Source organism: Amphiprion ocellaris, chromosome 11, assembly GCF_022539595.1.
Source record: "Amphiprion ocellaris isolate individual 3 ecotype Okinawa chromosome 11, ASM2253959v1, whole genome shotgun sequence".
Classification (NCBI taxonomy): Eukaryota; Metazoa; Chordata; class Actinopteri; family Pomacentridae; genus Amphiprion; species Amphiprion ocellaris.
Window position 1 is genome coordinate 8060037 of NC_072776.1, and position 22560 is coordinate 8082596.

Sequence of the window (22560 nt, forward strand, 5' to 3'; positions counted from 1 at the left end):
ACAAAGATGGCTCAAGAAATTCACTGTATAATCACAGAACAAACTATGAGTTAACACAAACTTTGAACAGCAGTTTTTATGAGATCACAAAATTAGTATTACATGTAGCAGTATTTCCTGAAAAGTACATTTAATACCCAATGCGCTTCTATGCTCGTATTGAGTTAACATGGTGCACAACACACATGTCTCTGCCTCAGCTAACATGCACAACCTTCTGCCTCCCCTCAGGTTGTACAGTATCGATGACTAGCTCAGCATTTAAGCCAGTGACTGCAGCAAAGTCATTTCCACCCAGATGGTACGACTGTATTATCATCAGCGTTTAACTGTAGGAAGTGTGTAATGACAAGAAAAAATAGTAGTGTTGCTCCAAGACAGTGGTTCACTTCCTGAGCTTTTACTATCAGCACAAAATCTGGTGCCTGACACCAAACGGTGGCCTGCAGAGGTAAAACAGAGCTAAGAACTTGATTACAAAAAGGGTTTACATGCTGTGTGGCGCTTAAATTATATTCAGATGAACAAGAATTTTTCTTAAAAACAAAACGGGAAGTTTAACAGGAGAATAGATTTTGAACATGACAAATATTGACTTTTCATAATTTTGTTTACCCTCTTTCCTCACAAAAACCCCACTGTTTTGTTTCTAAACCAATCTGATGTCTCATGTTGAGCCTCTGGGTTTGGAACAAAGATATAGTTTAGACAAGACTGACATCTACTGGTCAAACCATGCAGCTGCTCTTAAACTTAGTACTGTTAAATGTGAAGACAAAAGATTTCCTGCATTTTCTGTGAACATTTTTACAGCAATGAATGGAGAAAAAAAAGTCGTAATTTGCATGTTGCCTATTTAAACAGGCACATCTCTCAAACACATTCATATCAAATGTCATTTTGCAATTTTCTACCTCTAGACAGGATCGCAACACTTAAATACACTCCACATAAATTGTATGAGCTAAACTTTCAGAATTTAAATAATTCTATGCATATAATGTTTTCATAATTAAAACTGTGAAAATGTTTATAGACAGCGGAAGATCTTTAAGTGATTTTGTCTTATTCTGAATGTGAGTTCTTCATGATTGATATAAACTGATACTGATATACAGAGGTGAAAAAAAGTTTCCGGACAGCCCATACATTTGTGAAATATTGCATTAAGAATCACTCTTACGTGCCCTTGTCCAGCTCATTTTCTTTTAGTACAATCACAGCAATAATACTAAACAAATCCTAAAAAAGTCATTAAAAACTTAAATTAATTGGTTCCATAAAAATAAGAAATTTTAAGTATTTGGTCATTTTGATAGAATTTAGTTTTATTAGTTTTTCTTGTAAACAATAAACAAAAAGAAAAAATATAATTTGTATTTATTTGTGTCTATCTAATGCAGCCACACCTTTTGAAACACACAAAAAAAATTTTCCACAACTATTTCATGATAATATTTGAGATTGTGTAAAAATTTAAGGGTGTCTGAAAAATTTTTTCCACCACTGTAAACAGGATTCTTTAGGGTTTGGGTTATTTCATCTTTTAAAAGTACAAGAAACTAATAAATGTCATTGAATAACCAAACAGTAACTTTATTTGTTGATTTTTAAAAAGCATTTTAAAAAAATCAAAGTGTTGGTTTTCCCTAAAAAATGCCTTTTTTTAAAAAAAAAAAAGCATTTGAAAGCTGTTAAGGTCAAGTAAATATTTTTGGAAGTGCATTTAGCATCTGAATAGAACAATTATAATCAAAATGTGACACCTACAAAAGACACACAACTACAAAGTAATACCAAGCAAGAGGCTAATCGCAGTATAAATGACACAAATGTGAACAACAAACAAGTTCAGATGCTTGAGAACATGGGTCCCTGCATTCTCTTTGTTTTCATATCTGATTCACTTTGACAGTGACATTTCCCTCAAAGAGAGCAATATGATGACCTTTCCTTGTGGCACTCAGTGCCACAGCTCCAGTTTGAGATCTGTCAGTGTGACACATCAGATAAAGCTTGTGTGTTGCCTCAAGAAGAATGGAGAAACAGAAAAGAGGGAACCAATCAATTAATCATGACTGTTTCATGTCAGGACAAGTAAGGGGATAGATAAAATATTACGCCACACCACAGTTTTCTTTTGTAGTTCTAAAAAAATTACTTTGACACACAATTTTGATTATAAGCTAACTGCTGTGCAACACAAAGGCCACAAACTTTTTTGAATTATTAAACAAACTTACCAAATGACTAATTTATTCATTATTTTGTTCCAGAATTTATTTAGGACATGGGCATGCCATTCAAAGCAAATTCAAAAATCTTATTTTTCTGGCAAAGTTATTGCATTTCTTTTTTTTTCAAAAGCATCCTCTGCTCACAATAATAACTCTACACTGTAGCCTATGTACACTACTTGAAACACAATTATTGCCGTGTGAATATGAGACTGCATCCTGATGTATTCAGAGAAATCTTTTATCATTTTATACCACTTTCAATGTGCGATATGCTTTCCATAGCTACCACTATACAGGGCCATGCCAGTTTAAGCCTATAACATAAATGGCAAACAGAAAATAAAGTCTTGCATAAACCTGCATGTAAGTGATACTGATAGGAACTTTTTGTTATCCTGTAGAAGAAATATTTTGTTAAACTATACAGGAAAATATTGTTCCCTTTTCTGTCTTCCTCCATTTCCTCCCTGTCTGATGTTATCTAGGTTAGCATCCATCTTATTTGACCTTGAGCAGACCTATGAGACTACATGCTAGGCTGTTGGTAGTGCATTTGCTGCTCATTCTGATTATGCAATTCAGGTTTTTCTATATTTTATTTATGACTGTAACTCTTCCACACTCCACCGTTATAATTATTTCTCACAAATAGATGGACACACATCACTTCTGGTCACACTTACATTTGTAATGCAAATTATTTGGCAGAGTTTTCACTCTGTAATATCTTTGTCAAATCCGTACCGACATATTGCGCTAATAAGATGTTTACATTTGTGCGTGAAAGCGTGTTTTCATAAAACTAATCCACAAAACTCACATGGTTTTATTGCTGTTCCCTTGGTAACAAGCAAACCCTTGCCCTTTTAGCCTACTGGCATTCGTGTAGATCGTACCACTTTGCTGCGGTACGGGGGGTGATAGGAAAGAGAAGTTATAGAATTACCTAATTTTACTAATAAATTATCAGTTTAGAATTACCTCAGTGCATCTAATATTTTCATATAACATACTGTTTTGTTTTTGTGTGTTTCAAATATTGCATATTCGCTTAGTGATGGTCTTAAGTCTTTTCAGCGGACCTCGGGAAACCCCTTCATCACATTAAACTGACGATCGTACAGTAAGCTGTCAAAAGCTTGTTGCTTAAATCTGTGCGGTGCCACAAAGTAAAGAAGAAATTAGGTCGGACACGGAGAGGAAATAACAAGGTTTAATTCTGCCAACAGAACCAGAATTAACTGTGTTGTCGAAGAGACATTCCGGGAACACTTGACATCTTGTTTTTCCTTTAGTTCGGTCGCCGTGTCGTGTGTCCTAGCTGGTGCGTGATTGCCGTATCCTCCGGGAAGCTGCTGGTTCGTGATGATGAGGTAAGCGGGTCGGCTAACAGTGTGGCTAACGTAAGCTAATAAATGTTAATGTTCATGTACTGTGCGGTTTTAGCCCGTGACACTGCTGTCTTTAGCCTGCTAGCTAAGTATGTGTGTTTAGCTAGCTGGAGTAGCTGAGGATGAGGATGCAAATCAGACACTAAACCGTATTTTTCAAGTGTCAAACTGTGCAAATGGGACCGTGTGATGCTAAATAGTGTCAGGTAGTTGGCTGTTATTGTCTTGGCAAAGAATCTAAACTGTTTTCTAGCAACTTCAGCAGAATTACAGTCGCACAGGGTGCTTTTGTAACGACCTACAGTGGTGCAGTGTGTGTACATCTTTTCATCTAACCTGAATAGGGCATACATTGAAGGAAAAAAAAAAACCCATTTACCCTCTGTTCAAAGTCATCGAAATGATCTCCACCAAGGATATTACAAAGTGCTTTAAGATACCACCCTTGAAGTAATCTCTGCAATAAAAGGGCACATTTCTAAATGTAGAAATATGCTGATATCATTTTAAACACTAAGAAACACAGTTAAGATACATTTGAGTTATAACAGTGCTTGCATTTAAATTAAATTAATTTAAAGTTTATTTCCAGATGTTAAGAAATTTGGTTTGATGGATTAGCATGCTACATCTATGAAACAGTCATTTTACTGCATGCAGTCAAGAAGTTAAATAGTAGTTGTAATAGCTATTTGTAATGAATATCAACTTAATCAAGGAGCCACTGATGCACAATAGACATGTAGTGGACACAGAAAAAAAGAAAGTCCACTGTCAAAGCAAAAATCAGTGTGTTTTTTTGTTACTTTACCTATATAATGCAAGCCAATACATAAATAAATAATGAAGAAATGTTTTGCTCTGGTAAAAACCATATAGGCTCTACGCAGTGCATGCTCATACAAACCCACAACTGTATATACGTGCCTACCTATTAAATAAAAACTGAATTCAATATATAACTAACAAGTTAAAGTATCCTAGTCAAATAAGCAAGCTATTCTAACTATTAAACAAAACTAATAAATATCTCCAACAGTAGCGTGAAAATTTCTGGTGTACTTTAATGTCAATAGTCAAATTAAAGTCTAAAAATAACCAAACCAAGTTTAACCCCTAACTTGTTAACCATTTGATGCACAACAAGGGTCAAATATACCCATATTCCACTGAATAATGGTCACTTTTGACCCATGTTGTGCATCAAAGGGTTAAGAGACTGCGGGTGTAAATTAGCATTGTGCTACAATCCGGCATATGTACGCCCATTGCTGAATAAATGGGCGTTCATTAATGTGCACAGTCCCTACCAAATAAACAAATAAATACAAAAAATAAATAAGTGGGTGTAATTGCACACAATTGTGCTATAAGCGTACTGAGGTTTTTGGATTGACCTTCAAATAACATAAAAGGGGGCTTATGACACAGGCTTACGTTTATTTTAACTAACTGTAAAACATGATGAGGGTGTATACTGATGTGCTACATGTTATGTAGGCACATAATCACATTTAGAGTAAGAAGTTTAGTGAAATCTTTCTGGTTGTATAATTTCTTTGGTCTATAGCTGCTCATCATTACGATACTAAGTTCTACGGGTTTGAATGAAGTGTTAAATTTCATTTTCTCTATGTAATCAAATTGTATTCATAGATAAAGGGACACCAGGAAGCTTTCACGCTGTGTATCAGCTTCTAGTTTCCTATTGGCCAATTTCTGACTGGGAGGGTCTTCCCAGAGGCCAGCACCCAGACAGGAAGGGGGTGGCTGGAAATGTTTGAGTCAGAGCTGAGCAGACAGACTGTTTTTTACTGTTGTGAAGATAGGATCTTTGGTTTATGAATCCACGGGAAAAGAAAGAGGGGTAAGAGCTTCTTTTTGTTGTCATTATCTTAACATGGAAGCAGCCCAAAAGTTGTTTCTCTAGCCTACATTCCAGGCCACAGATAGAAGTTCTTTAGTGCCGCATGAAGTGAGAGAGATAGGTTTTCTTGCTCCGTTTCCTGACTTGCGCCTAAAGGAATTTGCTGCAGTATGCTGTGGGATACCATGGGCTGTTACAGGAGAAGACGAAGAACAGCAGAGTTTGTTTTCAATCTGTGCCTTTTCAGTCTTGTACTCATAAAACATATTACTTGCTCTCAGCGGGGAAACTTTTCAACTCTTGTAGAGATTTGTTCAGCTCATGAGTTTACCACCTTTTCTGCCTGCTCAGCAACTTCCTGTGTAGCTGCAGGTCTTGTTTACAGGTCGGGCTATCTCGTTTGTGTTTAACTCCCAACATGATGCGTGTGCGTGGTGTTTTCTTGCTTTTCTTGTATTCTGTAGGTCCTTCACTGGGCCTAGAGTCAGCATATCTGACTGTAGCTATTGGCACTCTTCATGTCATCCTTTGTAGCAGTGTACTTGAAAATAGACTAGTGACTAGAGAAAAATATACATGTAATACAGCAATTGTATGACTAAGATAAGATGTAGTTAGTAGATACTGATAAATACACTTATATACAAATGTGTCATAACCCAGATCTTATTGCTCTATGGATTGCTGCTTGGAAATGTTAATATACTGTTATTGATTTATTGATTACCGTGACACCACCCAGCTACACAATCCAACTAGCACAGCAACTGTGGCTCGGTATACGTCATGTTTATAACATGCCAGTGTTTTTATTGAGGAAGAAAGGCCTGAAGAAATCTTGTGTGCTCATGTGAAATGTGTGGATATGGTACTGCAGTTAAAATATTTAGCAACTATATTCCTTGCTATTACAGCTTTAACCTAGAGAAGGATTTATAGGCTGGGTTTTAGCAATGTAGTGGGTGCTTTTACCACAAAATGACGTGGAAGAAATATCTGCTTGAAGATAAACTGAGTGTGCCAGTGATTATGGCTTCTTTAAAGAATTGTTCGACAATTTTTCAAAATGTCTGATCTGTGCTTTGTCGATCCTTATACTACGACTATTTTGAGAAGTTTCACTGTGTTATTTAGTGACGTGCAATATATTTTAATTCAGACTTTATCACTTTCAGAGAAAAATAATTAAATAGATAAAAGGTGGAGAGTGTTTCTGTGCACAGAGTCTCTTTTTCCGTGCCCTTGCAACAAATAAATAACCTAGAAATTTCTGCATTGACATATTAATAAGCGCAGAACTGTGTTACATTACTACATTACTTAGTGCATATCTAGCAATGTGAATTTTCTCATCTACATCATTTCAATGGCGGCACAGGAAGGTTCTGCTTTTGGACCCGCTTTGCTCGTCCGTGTGAATATGTGGGTTTTCTCTGGGTGCTCTGACTTCCTCTCACAGTTCAAAGACACACATGTTAGGTTAATTGATGACTCCAAATTGGCTGTAGGCGTGAATGTTTGCCTGTCTCTCAGTGTTAGCCCTGTAATTGACTTGCGACCTAGGTGTACACCATCTCTCACCCAGTATCAGATAGGCTTCAGCAACTCTCTACAGGATAAGAAAAAAAACATTATTTTTGTTTACTAATCTGCCTATTATTTCCCAGATTGATTAAATACAATAGGTCTGTCATTATAGTCTAAACTTGCTTTAGGTAAACATAGGCACAGGCATATAAAAATGAGTAAAGTAGCAAATCATAAGAATCAAGAGGCTACAAATAGAGATGAAGGAAGTTTTTATTTTGACAATGACGTTAACTATTAATTTGAGTTCTGCAGTTCTGGTCTAGTTAGTTTGCAGACTAACGAGGCTATAATAATTTACAAGAACAGGGTGGTGTCAAACTATTGTGACTTTATTATGGATTTTTTTCCAGAAGGGATTAGACTTGTCTCATGAGAATCTGATATGACTGAATATAAGCTGACTAATTACAAAAGATCACATTTGTTGTTTTGAGCCTAATCGGCTTTGTGCTGTAAACTACCAATGAACAGATAAGAAATAATGGTTTCGAGGGAACAGAAGATACCACATTAGTGTTTAAGAATAGTTTAAAGTTTCTCCAATTATGCCAGCTGAAGACTAATGATTCCATAATTATAATGACAGTTAATTAAAGTACAATTTCAGTAACATTCATGGTATTTTTTTTTCTTTCAGGTCACCAACAAAAAGTGCCTTTGAGAAGATGTCCCCGACCTGAAGTTAATCCATGTACATGGTTGTCCTCTGCTTTTTTTTTAGTCATACTCAAATACCAACACAGGATACCTCAGCTGCAAATCCTTTGCCATCAATTTGCACAACTTCAGCATCTAAGAGAATGCTAAATTTGAGCCATACTATTAAGGATAAGAGGACGGAGAACCATGACCTGAGAATGTATAACTAAAGTGACTAGTCTGATCTCTATGGGCACCATCGGCTGTGGAACATACACTGATACGTGTTGCAGAAAAACAATGTCAGCAGTTTCCTTTTGATGGACAATTTCTCAGCGATTGACCAGCCATTTTATTTTTCTGCTCCAGCTGATGGAGGTCATCAGCTGTCGTCAGGTTATTTTAGAAGAGGACAGGACTGCACTTACAGCTAAATGCTCTGATTAATCTACAGCCTTTGGTGTATAAGTCTTTAGGCAATTAAACTGACTTCAGAATTTATCGTTTAGTTAAAAACCTTTGGACATGGCGTTAAATCTTTCTTCAGTAAGAGACACAAAGTGGCTAACTTTGGAAGTCTGTCGACAGTTTCAGCGAGGAAACTGTTCACGTAGTGACGAGGAATGCAAATTTGCTCATCCACCGAAGAGCTGCCAGGTTGAGAATGGGAGAGTTATTGCCTGCTTTGACTCACTGAAGGTAAGACATATTAATGATCCTTTACTAAATGTCAGAAAATGTTGACTGGTTATAAGTGAGTATGAAACTTCCATTCACATCCCATGAATGGAACATTTAGATTGTGATTGTGCTTCTTTGTATCTTGTAAACCTGCAACCATTAATTAATATATTAGTCGACTGAAAGACAGTTTATTGGCAGCAACTATGTTAGATAATTGATTGATTATTTCGATTAGTTTTAAATGAGCTGTTTTTTAGTTTTTGTAGTTTGTCATTTAGAATATTTAACATCTTTAGAATTTTTGACTGCTTTTTAAACAGACTGTTGACTGTTTTTCAAAAGAAGGCATTGGGAAGCACCACACTGGATTCTGGGAACATTTTGTTATTTGATTAATCAAGGAAATAATCTAATAAAAACAATTGTACAGCCATATTATGCCATTTGCCAAATATGTATTTTTTCACATTTCTCCACATTATTTTTTGCAGCCCTTGGGCCCTTTTTCCAAGCTATTTTTCAGTGCCAGCAGTTAGATTTCTGTACTTTGCTATTAATTTGGAAGAGCATCCCCGATATTGTTCATGTTTTTACACTGCAAGACTCAAACATTTACAAAATTGTGTCACTGTTAGTAATAGAGAAACCACTGTTCTCTCCAGCATTTGTGAAATCTGAAGTTATCCCACACGTTTCTAAAAATAGAACAAAATACCTTAACATTAAATTTTGCTCTGTTCGCTTACCTGATGTAGATGATATAAAAAATCTGGCAGCCAGTTGGATTACAGCCAGTTTATTCTCCTGCTTGCTCAGTTGCCCTGTATGAGGCCATACAGGGCAACTGCCTTAATCCACTCTCACACATTCACTGTCGCACAACAATACAGCTTTGCCCCCAGGATTATTCCTGTGTTGAGTCATCATCTTATCTCCTCACTGTAGGTTTATACACAGCTAGTCTGTGCCCTAGTGGTCAAGGGCCTGAAAGCATTAAAACAAAGTAGCTGCGTTATCCCTGTACCTAAAAACAGCACTTACTCATCATCCTTAACATTGTTAAATAGATTGTCATGGAGCTTCCAATGCAGTGTTTGAATTTTGAATGCCATAGGCTGTTTTAATTTCGTACCGTGCACATTTTGAACTGATCAGACGGCTAAATGTTGTTCGTAACATCCAAATAAAAACCTCTTTTTCAGTTTTATTACAAGGTGATATTGCAAAAAAATCTGTATTTTTGGATTCCTCATATTTAATCAGTGTTTTGGAACTTTGCTGTCAAAATATTTTGACCAGAAAATCTCTGTTCTCTGTAATGAAAGTTACAGCTGCAATTAACTCTGTGTATTATTTTCCTTATAGATAACATTATAATATTATTATCTTAATCAATTAATTAATTATTCTATCTATGAAATGCCAAAGAATTAAGGAAATGTGTCACTTTTGTACGAAAGGATACCTCTAGGGAAAAGAGAATTTCTTTTGGGACTGAGCAAATAACTGTTTGTTTTATTGTGTTTTCAGGAACTGTGTCTATCTACTACATTCAAGCTGAGACTTACAGTGTCTTGTGAGAGTGGAAATAAGAGATCAGCTAGCAAATCAGTTGTTGTAGTCATGTGATGATGTCACAGCTTTTCTTAATGAATAGACTTTTGTCTTAAGGAGTTTCTGAATGTTATCTGTTACTGGCGTCTCCTCTGGTCATGTGTGCATCGCACTTAGTAGCTGGTTTCTCATCCTCAGCCTTTACTTTTTATGACTTAGAGAGAGCTAGCCATGTAGACTATGCTACTCAAGGACATGTTTTATTCTTATTTACCTGTTGGCTTGTCCACTAAGGGATTTGCCATGTGATTTGGTAAATTCTGGCTTGTGATCAAGATCCAGATCCAAACAGTTGCTGTGAAAGTTTCCATTTGCCAGTTACTCCTAACAGAATTACTTTTATTATACCGAAGAATGTGCACATGGTTTAGTATTCTGACCAGTGTCTCATGACTTCCACTAAAGCAGCTGAGTGTCCCGTTGGTGCAGAAATCAAGATTGGGCTGTATCCTGTGGCTTGCCATCTCTGAAAAAAGAAGAACATCCCTCTTATAATTTCATTTAACAGTTTTTTACCATCTTAGCAGGCATTATTACTGAGATTTTTATTCTTTTTTTCATTAAAACAATCTTCTATATTTCAAATACTTCATATTTAGTAGCCTTTCAATGTACCTGTTTTACATAAACATAATGCCAGTGTTTACAGCAGAAACACTTTAATTAGCAACTCTAAATTACATAGGTTCTTTCTGTCTGCACGGTAGTTTGTCAGAGATAAGACTAGTGACAAATTAATAACAGTTAAACTAACATTGATATTCAGGGAAAATAATATAAATCTCTTGGGAGAAATGCAAATGAATTGAAATGAGTTAACTAGACTGGAGAATTTGAATATGTAGGAGAGAGGAAGCTAACTTCTCATTAGGCTAATACCAATGCTTGATTGACAGAAATGGCTTTGGTTGGCTCATTTTAAAGTCTAAAAGGAGGTATTAATACTCAAGCTTAACAACCAGTCTGTTGGATTTTCACAGTTGGCACGCTCTGGGACGTTCTATGTAGCCAGTCAGCTTTTTCTTTAAATCTCTTTTAATACCTGTAGTCATGAAGAGAGCGCTAGGAAATTATATCTGACCGACTAGTCTTCATCTCAGTCCTGCTTCCCACCTCCCAGTGTGTTCTATTCATATGGGACTACTGTCTACCACAAGATAATGATCATTGTAGATGTAGAAAATGACAGTAGGTGAAATAAAGTAGAATGGATAGTTGTGCATGCTATACAGCTTTCATTGGAATTTTTATTTTACACAATAAAAGCTCTTATGTATGACATATTTAAGTCAACACATCCACTGCAACAGCTTATGTTTTTTTTTCTTACATATTTCCACAAATTGTGTCTTTCTGTCTACACTAAAATCAAGGTCTTGTGTGTGATTCAAGGAAATTTTAACAGCCGTCAGTGCTATGTAAAATGGTTTTATTCTAAGCATAACTAGCCACCACATCATGTAGATTAGCACAGCTGACAGTGTAGATGGGTATAAGGAGAGTGAGTGGGAGAGGTTCATGCAGGAAAATGGATATGATGGTGGCGTTGGGCCTGGCAGCTTTTAGAGTAAATTTTAATTGCCAGTGATTCTGTTCTCAGTAAAATTCTTTCGGACAGTGTAATAGGATTTGATAAAGAGCAGGAAATGTGCGCTGTTATGCTTTGATGTAATGACTCTGTGACATTTTTATCAGTTATATTTCAAAGAGCAGCCATAAAATTTCATGATAAGGAACAATGAGGTCGTTCAGAGGAATATAAGGATTACCTGCCTGCCATCTGAGGGCCCCTATGTCTTTTTTATTTTCTCTGAATTCAGGGCAGATGTTCAAGAGAAAACTGCAAATATCTCCATCCACCTTCGCACTTGAAAACCCAGTTAGAGATAAACGGACGCAACAATCTCATCCAGCAGAAGACGGCGGCAGCTGTGCTCGCACAACAGATGCAGCTCATGATCCCTGGACCCGGCCTGCAGCCTGTGGTAAGGACCTCATTGTCATTCAGCAGGAACTTGTATTTGTGTTACGTAATGGTGCTTGTCTCACGGGTAATTTATATCCTCTCCCCTCATAGCCAACATTTCCTGTTACACAGGGACTTGGCACAAATGCTGGTCTGGGTTATGGTTCATACATGACACCCCTGAGTCATGGAATGAGCCTCATTCCTTCAGACATCCTCTCCAGCACCCCGGTTCTTGTTCCTGGGAGCTCCCCAGTCTCAGTCCAGTGTTCCTCCTCTTCCTCTTCCTCTTCTTCATCTTCTCCCTCTCAGAAGCTGCAGCGTACAGACAAGCTGGAGGTACAATGTGTGACTAAATATAAAAATACTCTAATATGTTTGTGGATTGACATTATGTGGCCAAAAGCTAAAAACCTTTCACTATCTTCATAATTGCTCCTCTCAGGTGTGTCGTGAATTTCAGCGGGGAAACTGTGCAAGAGGGGAGACCGATTGCCGCTTTGCTCACCCCAGTGACAGCCCAATGATTGACACCACTGACAACACTGTCACTGTTTGCATGGACTACATCAAGAGCCGCTGTTCCAGGGAGAAGTGCAAGTATTTTCACCCACCTGCACACTTGCAGGCCAAAATCAAATCCAGTCAACAAGTCAATCAGACGACCGTGGCAGCACAGGCCACAGCTGCAGCCGTGGTAAGACAGAGCTTTATCCTTCTGAAAAGTGCTTGTCTACTCATTTTCCTACCAATAATGTGGTGGTGTCACTGTATTTTGTGCCATGAAATCGCTGAATGTGGAGCACTACATTTTTATATAAGTCAGTATATGCCCTTAAACTTTTAAGAAAAGACTCTTCTTTGCAGAAAATCAACAATTTTCCAGACCAGAATACTGATTTCTAGTCAAGGGGTTTTCATATTGTGACTGTGTTGGCCCTCCTCAGACAAAATTGAGTCTCCCACTTGCCTCTTTATTGCAAATTTATTGAGGTATAGGTGCTGACTTTTAAGGCTTTATGTGTTTACACTTTTACAAATTGGCATTGAAAGGTCTGCTAATCAAACTGAGCATGACAGCAGGCTCCAGTTTTGCATTTTGAGTTTTTGTAGTGGAACTGTGCTTTTATTTACAATTCAAGGCTTGTGGAAGGATATGCATTTGCTATATATTGGCTCATGCACCAAATACTTCATATTTAGCACAGATTGTATATTGCATCTAAGAAGAAAAAGTTTTATTCTGTGTTATTCAGTTATTATAAAGGTTAGCTACATAATAACTGGTGGCACGCAATAGTTCACAAGAACAGATTAATGTTATATACTATGAACCATGAAATTTATTGGTGAAGATTTAAATCTAAAATCTGAAAGGTTACACATCCCATTATGTTTGATTAAATGTAATGCATTTTCAATTTTCTGATTTGTCACAATTTAAAATATACAGTTAAATGAATTATAATAGCTTTCTGAAGCCATGTTGCTTCACTTACTCGTGCTGCTTTTCCCTCCACATCTTTAAAGACCATCGATATCACTTTGCATGTACATCATCTTTTATTACTCACATGTACATTGTATCTTTGTTTTCTTGTACTTAAAGCTCACGAAGACAATTATATTTTATGTACAGTACAAGCCGAGGACACATCTGTCATTCCACCAAGAGCTTCATTGTGGCTGTAGTAAATCTAGCTCCACATTCTGTGCTTTATGACATCAAATGCATGGTTACTTCAGCTGTTGATTTGTGATATTGCTTTTGGCTAGCTCTCATAAAACCAAGCCATTTTTCATTTAACAATAAAAATGTTCAGTGCTTGCTGTGCATTACATTAATATCCCTCCCTTCAGGCTATAAAATCAATGTATGTATTCAAAATTACATTGTGTGTATAGCTGCACTGGCTACATCACGATAGTAGTAGTATTGTTTTGATTCTAATGAACAAACTGATCACATGCCACATAGTGTTACTCAGGTAACTGATGTGAAATTTAAGGGCAAACAGGATTATACATTATCACTGTAAATGTGTGTTGCCAAGACAATTGATTATTTGTACATGTTGACCTACTAATAATGGAATCTTTAGTTAGTGTGTCTTTTAATCAGTTATTTTGGTTACTGTGCATGTATATTGTGTTTTATGTGGTATACTACATTCAGATTATTTTGTTTTGTTTTCCCCTTCTCACCTATCCACAATGCTGTCCCCCATGATGCACCTCTGCTTGCTGTTACCTGTATGTTAATACGCTTGAATCCCATTGGCCCACTGCCATCATGTGCTCGCTGCCTGCTATTAAAAGACTCAGTCGACTGCCAAAGCAATGAAGCGACCCCTCGAGGCAACTGTAGACCTGGTATTTTCACCTTTTGCTTTGCATGTAGCTATTAATTGTACTGTAATAACTTAAAATTTTTGTCATTGTGGTTTACAGCTTCTTCAAGTCTCATATAGTCCTCGTGTACACAGTCAGTCACCATCAGTACCTTTTAAGTGCTTAAGTTATCAAATATGTTTTACATTTTGATTGATACATTATTCCAGTCATCTCTACAGCTGTGTTGATTTTTTTCCATCATTTGACAACCTTTAATGTTTAGTTCTATCTTCCATTTTTTGAGTAAATACTAACATGTATTGTATTTTAAGAGTGTGCGTAATGTAGATGAATGAATGGAGTGAGGGGAAATTTAATTTCTCCTTCTGTCGCTTTTTAGGCCTTTCCCCACAGTGTCCTGCAACCCTTACCAAAGAGACCAGCTCTTGAGAAGAGCAGCTGGGCCAGTTCTCTCCTCAGCCCCAGTTTATTGCACTACCAACAGGCTCTGGCCAACACACAGCTGCAGCAGCCCACTGCAGCATTTTATCCCGCAGGTGAGTCTCTAAAATTGTTATGGATTCAGAGCTGAACCAGGACCACTGTACAGTTTTCCATTTTCTGCTACATGTCTGTCACACTGTTTTCTGTTTTAAGATATCGATCACAAATGTCACACACACCGAATGTTCTTGTTAAGCTGAGGAACTTTGCAGTGGCCTGTGACACCACTTAGATTGGAATCTATTATATCAGAGTGTCAACTTGTTTGTTTTGACTTTGAGGACAGACATTTTAGCTTTTCATTGCAAGAAAACCAGGGATGAAACTAATGGCATTAACAATGGCTGCATTCTATTAAGTTTTCCCAATTGCAAAGCCTTACCATTGGCCTTTTTTTTTTTAAATAACACTTGTGATATTAGGCCGAGAACAGGTGTTATGAATACTGTGATCAATGGTTTTGTTGTAGTCAAGTGCACCAGTAAACCATGACAGTGTAAAGCAGTGGTTATGAAATACATGGCTTTTGGTGATGAGTAATCACAGGGCTGTTCAACGAGCTGCTGTAGCTGATGAACAACTTGCTGAGACAGGCTTTTTGTTCATAAAAGTTTGATCAGAAGGAAAATTATAGCTCTATGCCGCAATAATGGGTCACACCTGTGCTTTACCTGGTAGTACGAATACAAATGTCTGCTGTGAAAAGATCTGTTTGCACACTGAAATGTTTGTTATACTTAACATGGAAGAAAAGCACAAATGTATCCCGTCTTTAAAATGTAACCCTAGAGTTGTATGTACATGTGAGCCCTGTAGATGTTTTACATAGCTCACTTTGACTTAAACTGGATCCATCAGACAACTACTCTCTTAATGCGGTGGGTCTTTTTTGTGTATCTATGTATGGTGGCTCAGTGCTAACCACATTGATATGTGTCAATCACTAAAATACCTTCTCTCTGTCCAGGTTCTGTCTTGTGCATGACTCCCGCTAACAGCATTGGTAGGTTTCTTCCTTATCTTGTCTTACATTCAACAGAAAACACATTAAAATGACTTAGTTTTCTTGTTCTTCCAGCACAGGAGAGCCCCACTTATAACCCATATTAAAACTGCATCTTAATATGATCAGAGAGGATAATTTTACTCTTATTTGTAAACATGTTTGGCTTTGGGGCACATTTGTGTGCTTCTCTGATCACAAAGCCTTGTATTTAGAATCGCTTGTAAGATTAAATGGTCAAATTTTAGCACAGGAATGCAAACATTTTGGTGGCTTCTGTTTGTAGAATTACTGTGCACCATTAGGAAGGATTAGGAAATTTGATCAGCATCCCTGAGATTCGCTTCATTGTTTTTTTTATACTCCTAAATATTTTACATTAATAAAACTCTGAGAATGTCATATAAAAACACTTTGATCATGTCTGGTGGCGTGCTGTACATGCCATCTCTTGTGGGATGTCAAATTATGGACAGATTTCCTAATTTTATCTCTTATCAGCCCTCCTTTTATGTTCTCCCCTGCTGTCTCGCTTTGCTGTGTGATCACATGCCATCTGCTGGTCTAACCCAATGATGGCTTGCTGCTAATGTCATTTTGTATTTGCCTGGCAAGAGAGAGAGAGAGAGAGAGAGAGAGAAACATTGCTATGGTTACCATAATGCTCCACCTCCCTTTTCATTGCTTTCATGGTTCCCTTCCTGAAAAAGTCCCCATGATGTACAGTGCTACGCCTGCTACTGTCTCTGCAGCAACTACTCCCGCCACAAGTGTCCCCTACGCAGCAACAGCACCAACCAATCAGGTTTGCTCCTTTTTAAAGCTTTCTGTCATAAATCCTTGAGCTTTGAATGAGTGCTTCATCTTTAAATCAGGGGAGCTGCTTTGTCAGCATAGAGGTATCCTGCTTGCATTGCCGTCATTAAGCTTCATCTACCTGTAGACCTTCAGCAGAACTACTAGGCTGCATCTCATCCCTTTCCCTTATGACAGACAACACTCATTTAGAGGTCTTCCATTTTCAAAGAGAGGGGATTCATTTGTTCTTTATTGCATGTTTTACGCTTCGTTCAATGTCAGTGTCTTCTTCAAACACAACAGTGTCAAAAGGATTCCACCATAGAGGTTTCATTAATTAGCAAATATCGTGTTTGTGTGTGTACATTATTTATGTTTTGGCTAAAACATTTGATATTTTGATCAAGTGAAGCTCTATAAAATGTCTGATCCTCACCAATATTATGTCCCTTTTTTTTAACACATGTTATTTGAAACACATAGAATCATGTGCATGTATGCAAAAGTGAATGGCATGCCCAATGGTGGGTCCATTTTTGCAAATCAGTGTCATTCAGCTGTGCATTACTTAATAGCTTAAAGTGGAGTAGGCATTTTAAAGAAACAACATAGAGCATATTTCAGACAAATTGCATCACGCTCTCAGATCTGTGAAAAAATTGTGTTAATTAGCTAGCTTTCTGTCAGACTTTCTTCCAGGCAAGAGCAGGTACAGTAGCAGTACATTTGGTCTAAAGAATATCACTTGACCAACTGTAATGCAGAACACTTTTGTCAATCAGTTGAATTTGTGGGACACAGTGTCCCAATCTCCACACTCACTGACTTAGAGGCATGTTCCTGCCAATAGTGTCAGAGCTCAGGGCTGTCCTACTGTCAAATCCTGAAATGTGTGAGGGCTCTGATGTGGACTTTTCAATGCTATTATGCGCCTTTCTGTGCACGTACTTTCAAACTTTCCTGAGGGTCTTGCCCGTAGTCCTTGAGATATTGGTGGCGTATAAACATGGCTGTCTGGCCCGCCACAGGATGTACACAAACCAAAGTTAGTGTGGGAAAGAAACTTGCTTGAAGGTTTATCAGTCAGTAACAACAGTTGACTATTGCTGTTCTACTTATGCATTGCACATTTGAAGGATTTACAGGTTGTTCATGGCTTTTTCTGACTTCTGTCATGAGTAAAACTGCAAATGACACCAGTCGAAATTCACTTTTCAATTGCTGTCACTTTTGTGTGTCCCATTTCCTCCTTTGTAAACCACTTCAAGCTCTCACACTAGAGCACTACAGCTGTGATGTCAGTTAAGTCTGTGAGGGTTTAGCGCTAAGGACTTAGGGTGGAGGTTGGAGTGGGGCCAGTGTCTACAGACCCCACGTCAAGAAGCGCTAAACACATCAAATATAAAAAAACACAAGCTAGATACACAATAATGCAGATTGATACAAAATAAAATGAGGCTTCAGACATCATAAAACATAGTTCCTATGGAATAATTGTAATTTCCTCTAAATAAAACACGTCAAAATCCTTATGAAGACCCAGTCGTTGCAGTGTTCCTATGGAGTGGATCCAGAAATGCTCTCTGAGGAATAATCTGCTCTGTGCCCTGGAACCTAAGAGGGGAAATTGGACATGAGTAGTTATTGGACTGACAGGCTACAGGATATCTATGCATCTTATGAAACGTTTATTATCACAAATAGTTTGCTGTTTGGGGACAGTTTGACCAACATAGATTTTTATCATATTGGCATTTCAACAGGTAGACTAATGTTTTTTTTGTTTTTTTTTTTAACCACCTTTCACTGAAAGCTCACTAATTATAAAGATTTTTTTCACAAATTTGAGTGCAGATGCTTTGTTCATTCAGTTTTATAATTTATCGCTCCATCACCTCAGCCTAGACTGATGTTGGGTGAGTGGGTTGTTATTTCCTCTAGACAAAAACTATGTTAAAAAGAAAAGGTAAACAAGATTGAATATTTCAGATATTCAAGGTTAAAATTAAATGAGCATAGAGAATTTAAGGTTCATTTCATTTAATCTTGTTGTTTTTATATTCTAAGTCTCGATGAGCTCTTAATCTGCCATGCAACAGAAACACAGGCTTGAAGCGTGTTGTTATGTGAAACTACTCAATGACTGTCTTTTGCCTTTGAAACAGATCATCCTCAAGTAACCACCAGAAACAGACGTCAGTGCCATGTTGCTGCTGTTAAAGGTCCCCAACAGCCATTCTGTAAATATCCTGTTAACACCACACACGACACACGACAAGCTGCATGCTGATAACATCACAGATGGAAAAAAAAAACATTCCCGTGGCCTCTGATAAACTCCATTCAATGGCACAGTTACTAGGATTATACTATGTTAGGTGTGACAGACAATTGTATGTGCACACCTTTGCACCTGCATTATCATGGATCCTGCATAATATGTCTGTTTCCTAAACCGGTTCTGATGAGGTTACGAGTGCATTTAGCCTCTTGTTGACCTAAAATGCAAACCGTCATGAATAAAAAGGCTGTTTCTGAACAAATTCTACCAGAAAACTCATGGAAATCAGACTGAAAATACTAACTGATATGTAAAACGACTGAGATGTTGCTCACTTAACCATTTTCAATGTATTTTAAGTGGAAAGGATGGCTGATTTAGTCTGAAATCAGTTTTTTAGTGTGTACATGTTAATGTCAGGTGTAAAGAGGTCCTGTATTGGGAATTGTTACTAATTTTTTTTTCAACCTTATATTGAACAAAAATATGTTTTCCTTTTGGAGTGTGTTAATTAAACTAAGAAATTTTAGGGTTTTTTTCACATTAATGATTGTTTTATCTAGTGCCAGATTTAAATATTTCTGACAAATTAGTTAAAAGCACTTATTTAAACTTTAAACTCCATGCTTTAGAAATGTAATTTGAGCAGGCTCATGGATGTCCCTTTTGAAGGCTCTGAGAATAGCCCTCTCTGTACTTTACCCCAGAGAACTGGATCAGTGCTCCACCTCCTGGTGTGCCTTTGCATTGCATATACCGGTTATTTCTTAAGATAATACTGTGCAATTTATTCAATCCACACATTTTTTCCCCCTAAATTACCCCCAGTTAATTATCTGAGAAAACTGTTTGGATTATTGATTATTCTATTTGGCTTGTTGATGACTCTATAAGTAGATTTCACCATGTTTCTAAGAGGAGCCTCCACATCCATGACAGTAAACTCAATAAAAGGGTGTGGAACTACTACTGCTCAGTTCTTGTGATCCTATAAGGGTTGTGTGTTGAGTATCGTGTGGACTGTTAGTCATAATGTTACAGTCACTTGTCAGTACTGTATAATTTGAATGTTACAAGTGCCTAAGGAATTGTGCATGCAGTGACATCTAAGCATATTTAAAAGGCGTTGTGTGGAAATCACTCAATTAAATCTATTCTACTTAAGTCACAGACCTTAGAAATAAATGTTTTGCAATGCCATGTCAGTGCATTAGTATTTTGTGTACACCTGTTCAGATTTAGTCTTAATTTCACGGATGCTCAAATGTGTATGTATGTACTATGTGTAAGCGTTAATATCCAGTTTCCTTTTTATTTTGTTTCACTTTTAGGGTGACAAAGTAGTTTGCAACAAGGTAAAATACTTTTTGTAGTAAAGTAGAATCTAAGGAGGTAATGTAGTCATGTATGATTGATGCCACATTATGCAATTAGCCGTCTCTGTTTGAAACTTACAGGGTGGGCATTGTGTCTGGTTAAGTCAATAATTATTTCTAATATGTATTGTTCTTTTGAACATCTTTCATTTAAGTTTTAGTTCCCTATTTGCAAGCTGTGTACAATTGTAAACCCTTCCTTTAATGTTTTCAGTGACTTTTCAAGACATATGGCATTTGTTCACTTTTTCATTTGTGTATTTTCTGTATGAAACGTTTCACACGTTATTAATAGAATATAAGAGCATAATTGCATATTTTACTAGTTTAACATTAGCTATGTACGCTTTTAAAATGTATTCTCTTCTGTTTTACGATGAATGTAATTTATTAAACTGACTTTAGCTCTGCTGGAGGTTCCTCAAAGGACCTTAATCTGTTAGCCTGAAAAGCCGTCTTGTGTCCAGGAAATGAATGTCAGAGAAAAGAGAAGCTTGAAGCATTTCATCCTTGTTGTTGTCACCTGTAAGGTACAACGAATCTTTGTTTGAGCAAGGCCATAGAATTGCTTTTTATGTGCAAAAGTGCATTGTACAGGCTGCGTTTTATGAAAAAGTAATTTTCATAATGGTGTATCAATAGTTTGTCATTGAATTGTTTGATTTTGTTGCTGAGGCAATCTGAAGTTGCAGTGATAAACGCTGTGTTTTTGTAGGTGATGGACTTGTCTCTCCTCACAGTAACACATTAGATTCTACATTCGGATATTTTACATTATTATGTTATGGTGAAACAACACTGTGTGTGATGCAGTGCATAAAAAATAATGTTTGAAATGTTAATTTTGTGTTTCCCCTGCATGGTAACATCTTGCAGCAAAAATATCTAGTCTGTTGATCGCCTCGTTCAGAAAAATCAGAAATTGATGGTTCAGCAGCTGTTTAAAACTTCATTTGGTTTTCATAATAAGATTGCTTTAATGGTTTAGGTTGTCATTACGTAGATGACATTTTCTCCTTATTTATTTTACCTGCAAATAAAAGGCATATTTCTGAATGTTTGTGTTACCTTTCGGCAAAAAGCTTGAATGTCACGGATACACCTGCACACGGAGGTTGTTAGAGATTTTGATCGCCCAGTCAAAAAGATATGGACAGGAAGAATGTTTGGTCTGACTGACTGATGGAAGCATTTCTCTTAAGCACTTTCTCACCAGTCAGACGACTGAGAAGACATGCTTTTTGTGAACTTTGCCTTATCTTTGATCTATTCACAAGTTTGTATTTGTTCAGCAATTATAAATTTCATGCTATCTAATAAAAGTCACTCTCTTAAATTATATTACATTAGTTTTTAGTTCAATATTATGAATAGAGGCTGTAAAACAAAACCCAAACACTATCCTTAAAGGCTAGATGTTGATAGGATTGGCTAGCTTGCCATTGTAAATGGTTAAATTAGAAAACCTCATGAAGCTGTCATGCCAATTCAATTTGACTTCATTCTGGCCTGAATATAAACGTGTCCCAGATTGCTTTTTTTTTTTGTTCGTTTTTTTAATATTAGTGAAAATTATTTGTGCATAATTAGACATTTCACGTGGATAGTTTTGTTCCTGTAAATTCTAAATTGTGTAAAATCTGATATTGCAAATAAATAAATAAATGTCATGTAAATGCCAATCCTGTGTGATGCTTTTGATTTTGTAATGCATGAATTGTTTGCGAATTTTGTTCATTAATTTTACAAATAAACAGTTAAATCTTATTTCTAGTAGTAAAAGCTTGATTAGTTAAATTCTAAAGCTATTTACAAGCTAAAAATTTTGTCCTTTAGCTTGAAGTAGTGAATGGCTTCAGGTGACCGAATACATTCGACGTCTTATATGTAATTTTTTAAAGTGTTAATTGGATGTTTTCAAGTTCAAAAACATGTTTTGCATTTTGGAGTAACCCACAAGTCATGGGAAAATGTCAATTTGTCACGTGTAGTTTTTGCACAGATGTTTTTTGTGTAGCATTTTAATAAGATGGGCTGCTGCACTGGGAAGTTGTTGTTGTAACTAAATAAATACACCGTTTCCAAAAGCCAAATATGTGTTTGTAATGCAATCTGCATTGGTAGAAATCAATAAATAATATCATAGCTCTCGTGTTTATGAGGTGAAGCAGCTTTTTATGCAGCATCCTCAAAATTCGGACAGCTGCAACAAAAACAAGGTCAATATAATTGCGGGACTTTATGTAACATAGTTGACAAGTATCATAGTTGAC

At 36.8% G+C, this 22560-nt stretch overlaps 1 protein-coding gene across 7 annotated transcripts; it reads left to right on the forward strand.

Annotated features, from left to right (window-relative positions):
• Window positions 1-3351: 3351 nt before the first annotated feature.
• On the forward strand, window positions 3352-21969 carry LOC111569971 (muscleblind-like protein 2a). 7 transcript variants are annotated; one of them, XM_055015211.1, is made up of 10 exons: window positions 3352-3613; window positions 7726-8426; window positions 11846-12010; window positions 12103-12330; window positions 12437-12688; window positions 14311-14364; window positions 14726-14882; window positions 15797-15832; window positions 16585-16637; window positions 18796-21969. In XM_055015211.1, the coding sequence occupies exons 2-10, from the start codon at window positions 8253-8255 to the stop codon at window positions 18808-18810; spliced, it is 1134 nt and encodes a 377-aa protein (XP_054871186.1). In that variant the 5' UTR covers window positions 3352-3613; window positions 7726-8252; the 3' UTR covers window positions 18811-21969. The 7 variants fall into 7 exon arrangements, with proteins under 7 accessions (XP_054871186.1, XP_054871184.1, XP_054871183.1 ...); XM_055015208.1 differs by having other exon boundaries at window positions 3353-3613; window positions 16543-16637; XM_055015209.1 differs by lacking the exon at window positions 16585-16637 and having other exon boundaries at window positions 12124-12330.
• Window positions 21970-22560: the final 591 nt, after the last annotated feature.

Bases quoted from the DNA above. Each gene is read 5' to 3' on its own strand.
- LOC111569971 (XM_035949123.2), top strand. From the start codon at position 8,253: ATGGCGTTAAATCTTTCTTCAGTAAGAGACACAAAGTGGCTAACTTTG. The intron at 12,331-12,436 runs GTACAATGTGTG...TGCTCCTCTCAG, and splicing joins AGCGTACAGACAAGCTGGAG to GTGTGTCGTGAATTTCAGCG. The intron at 12,689-14,310 runs GTAAGACAGAGC...TGCTATTAAAAG, and splicing joins AGGCCACAGCTGCAGCCGTG to ACTCAGTCGACTGCCAAAGC.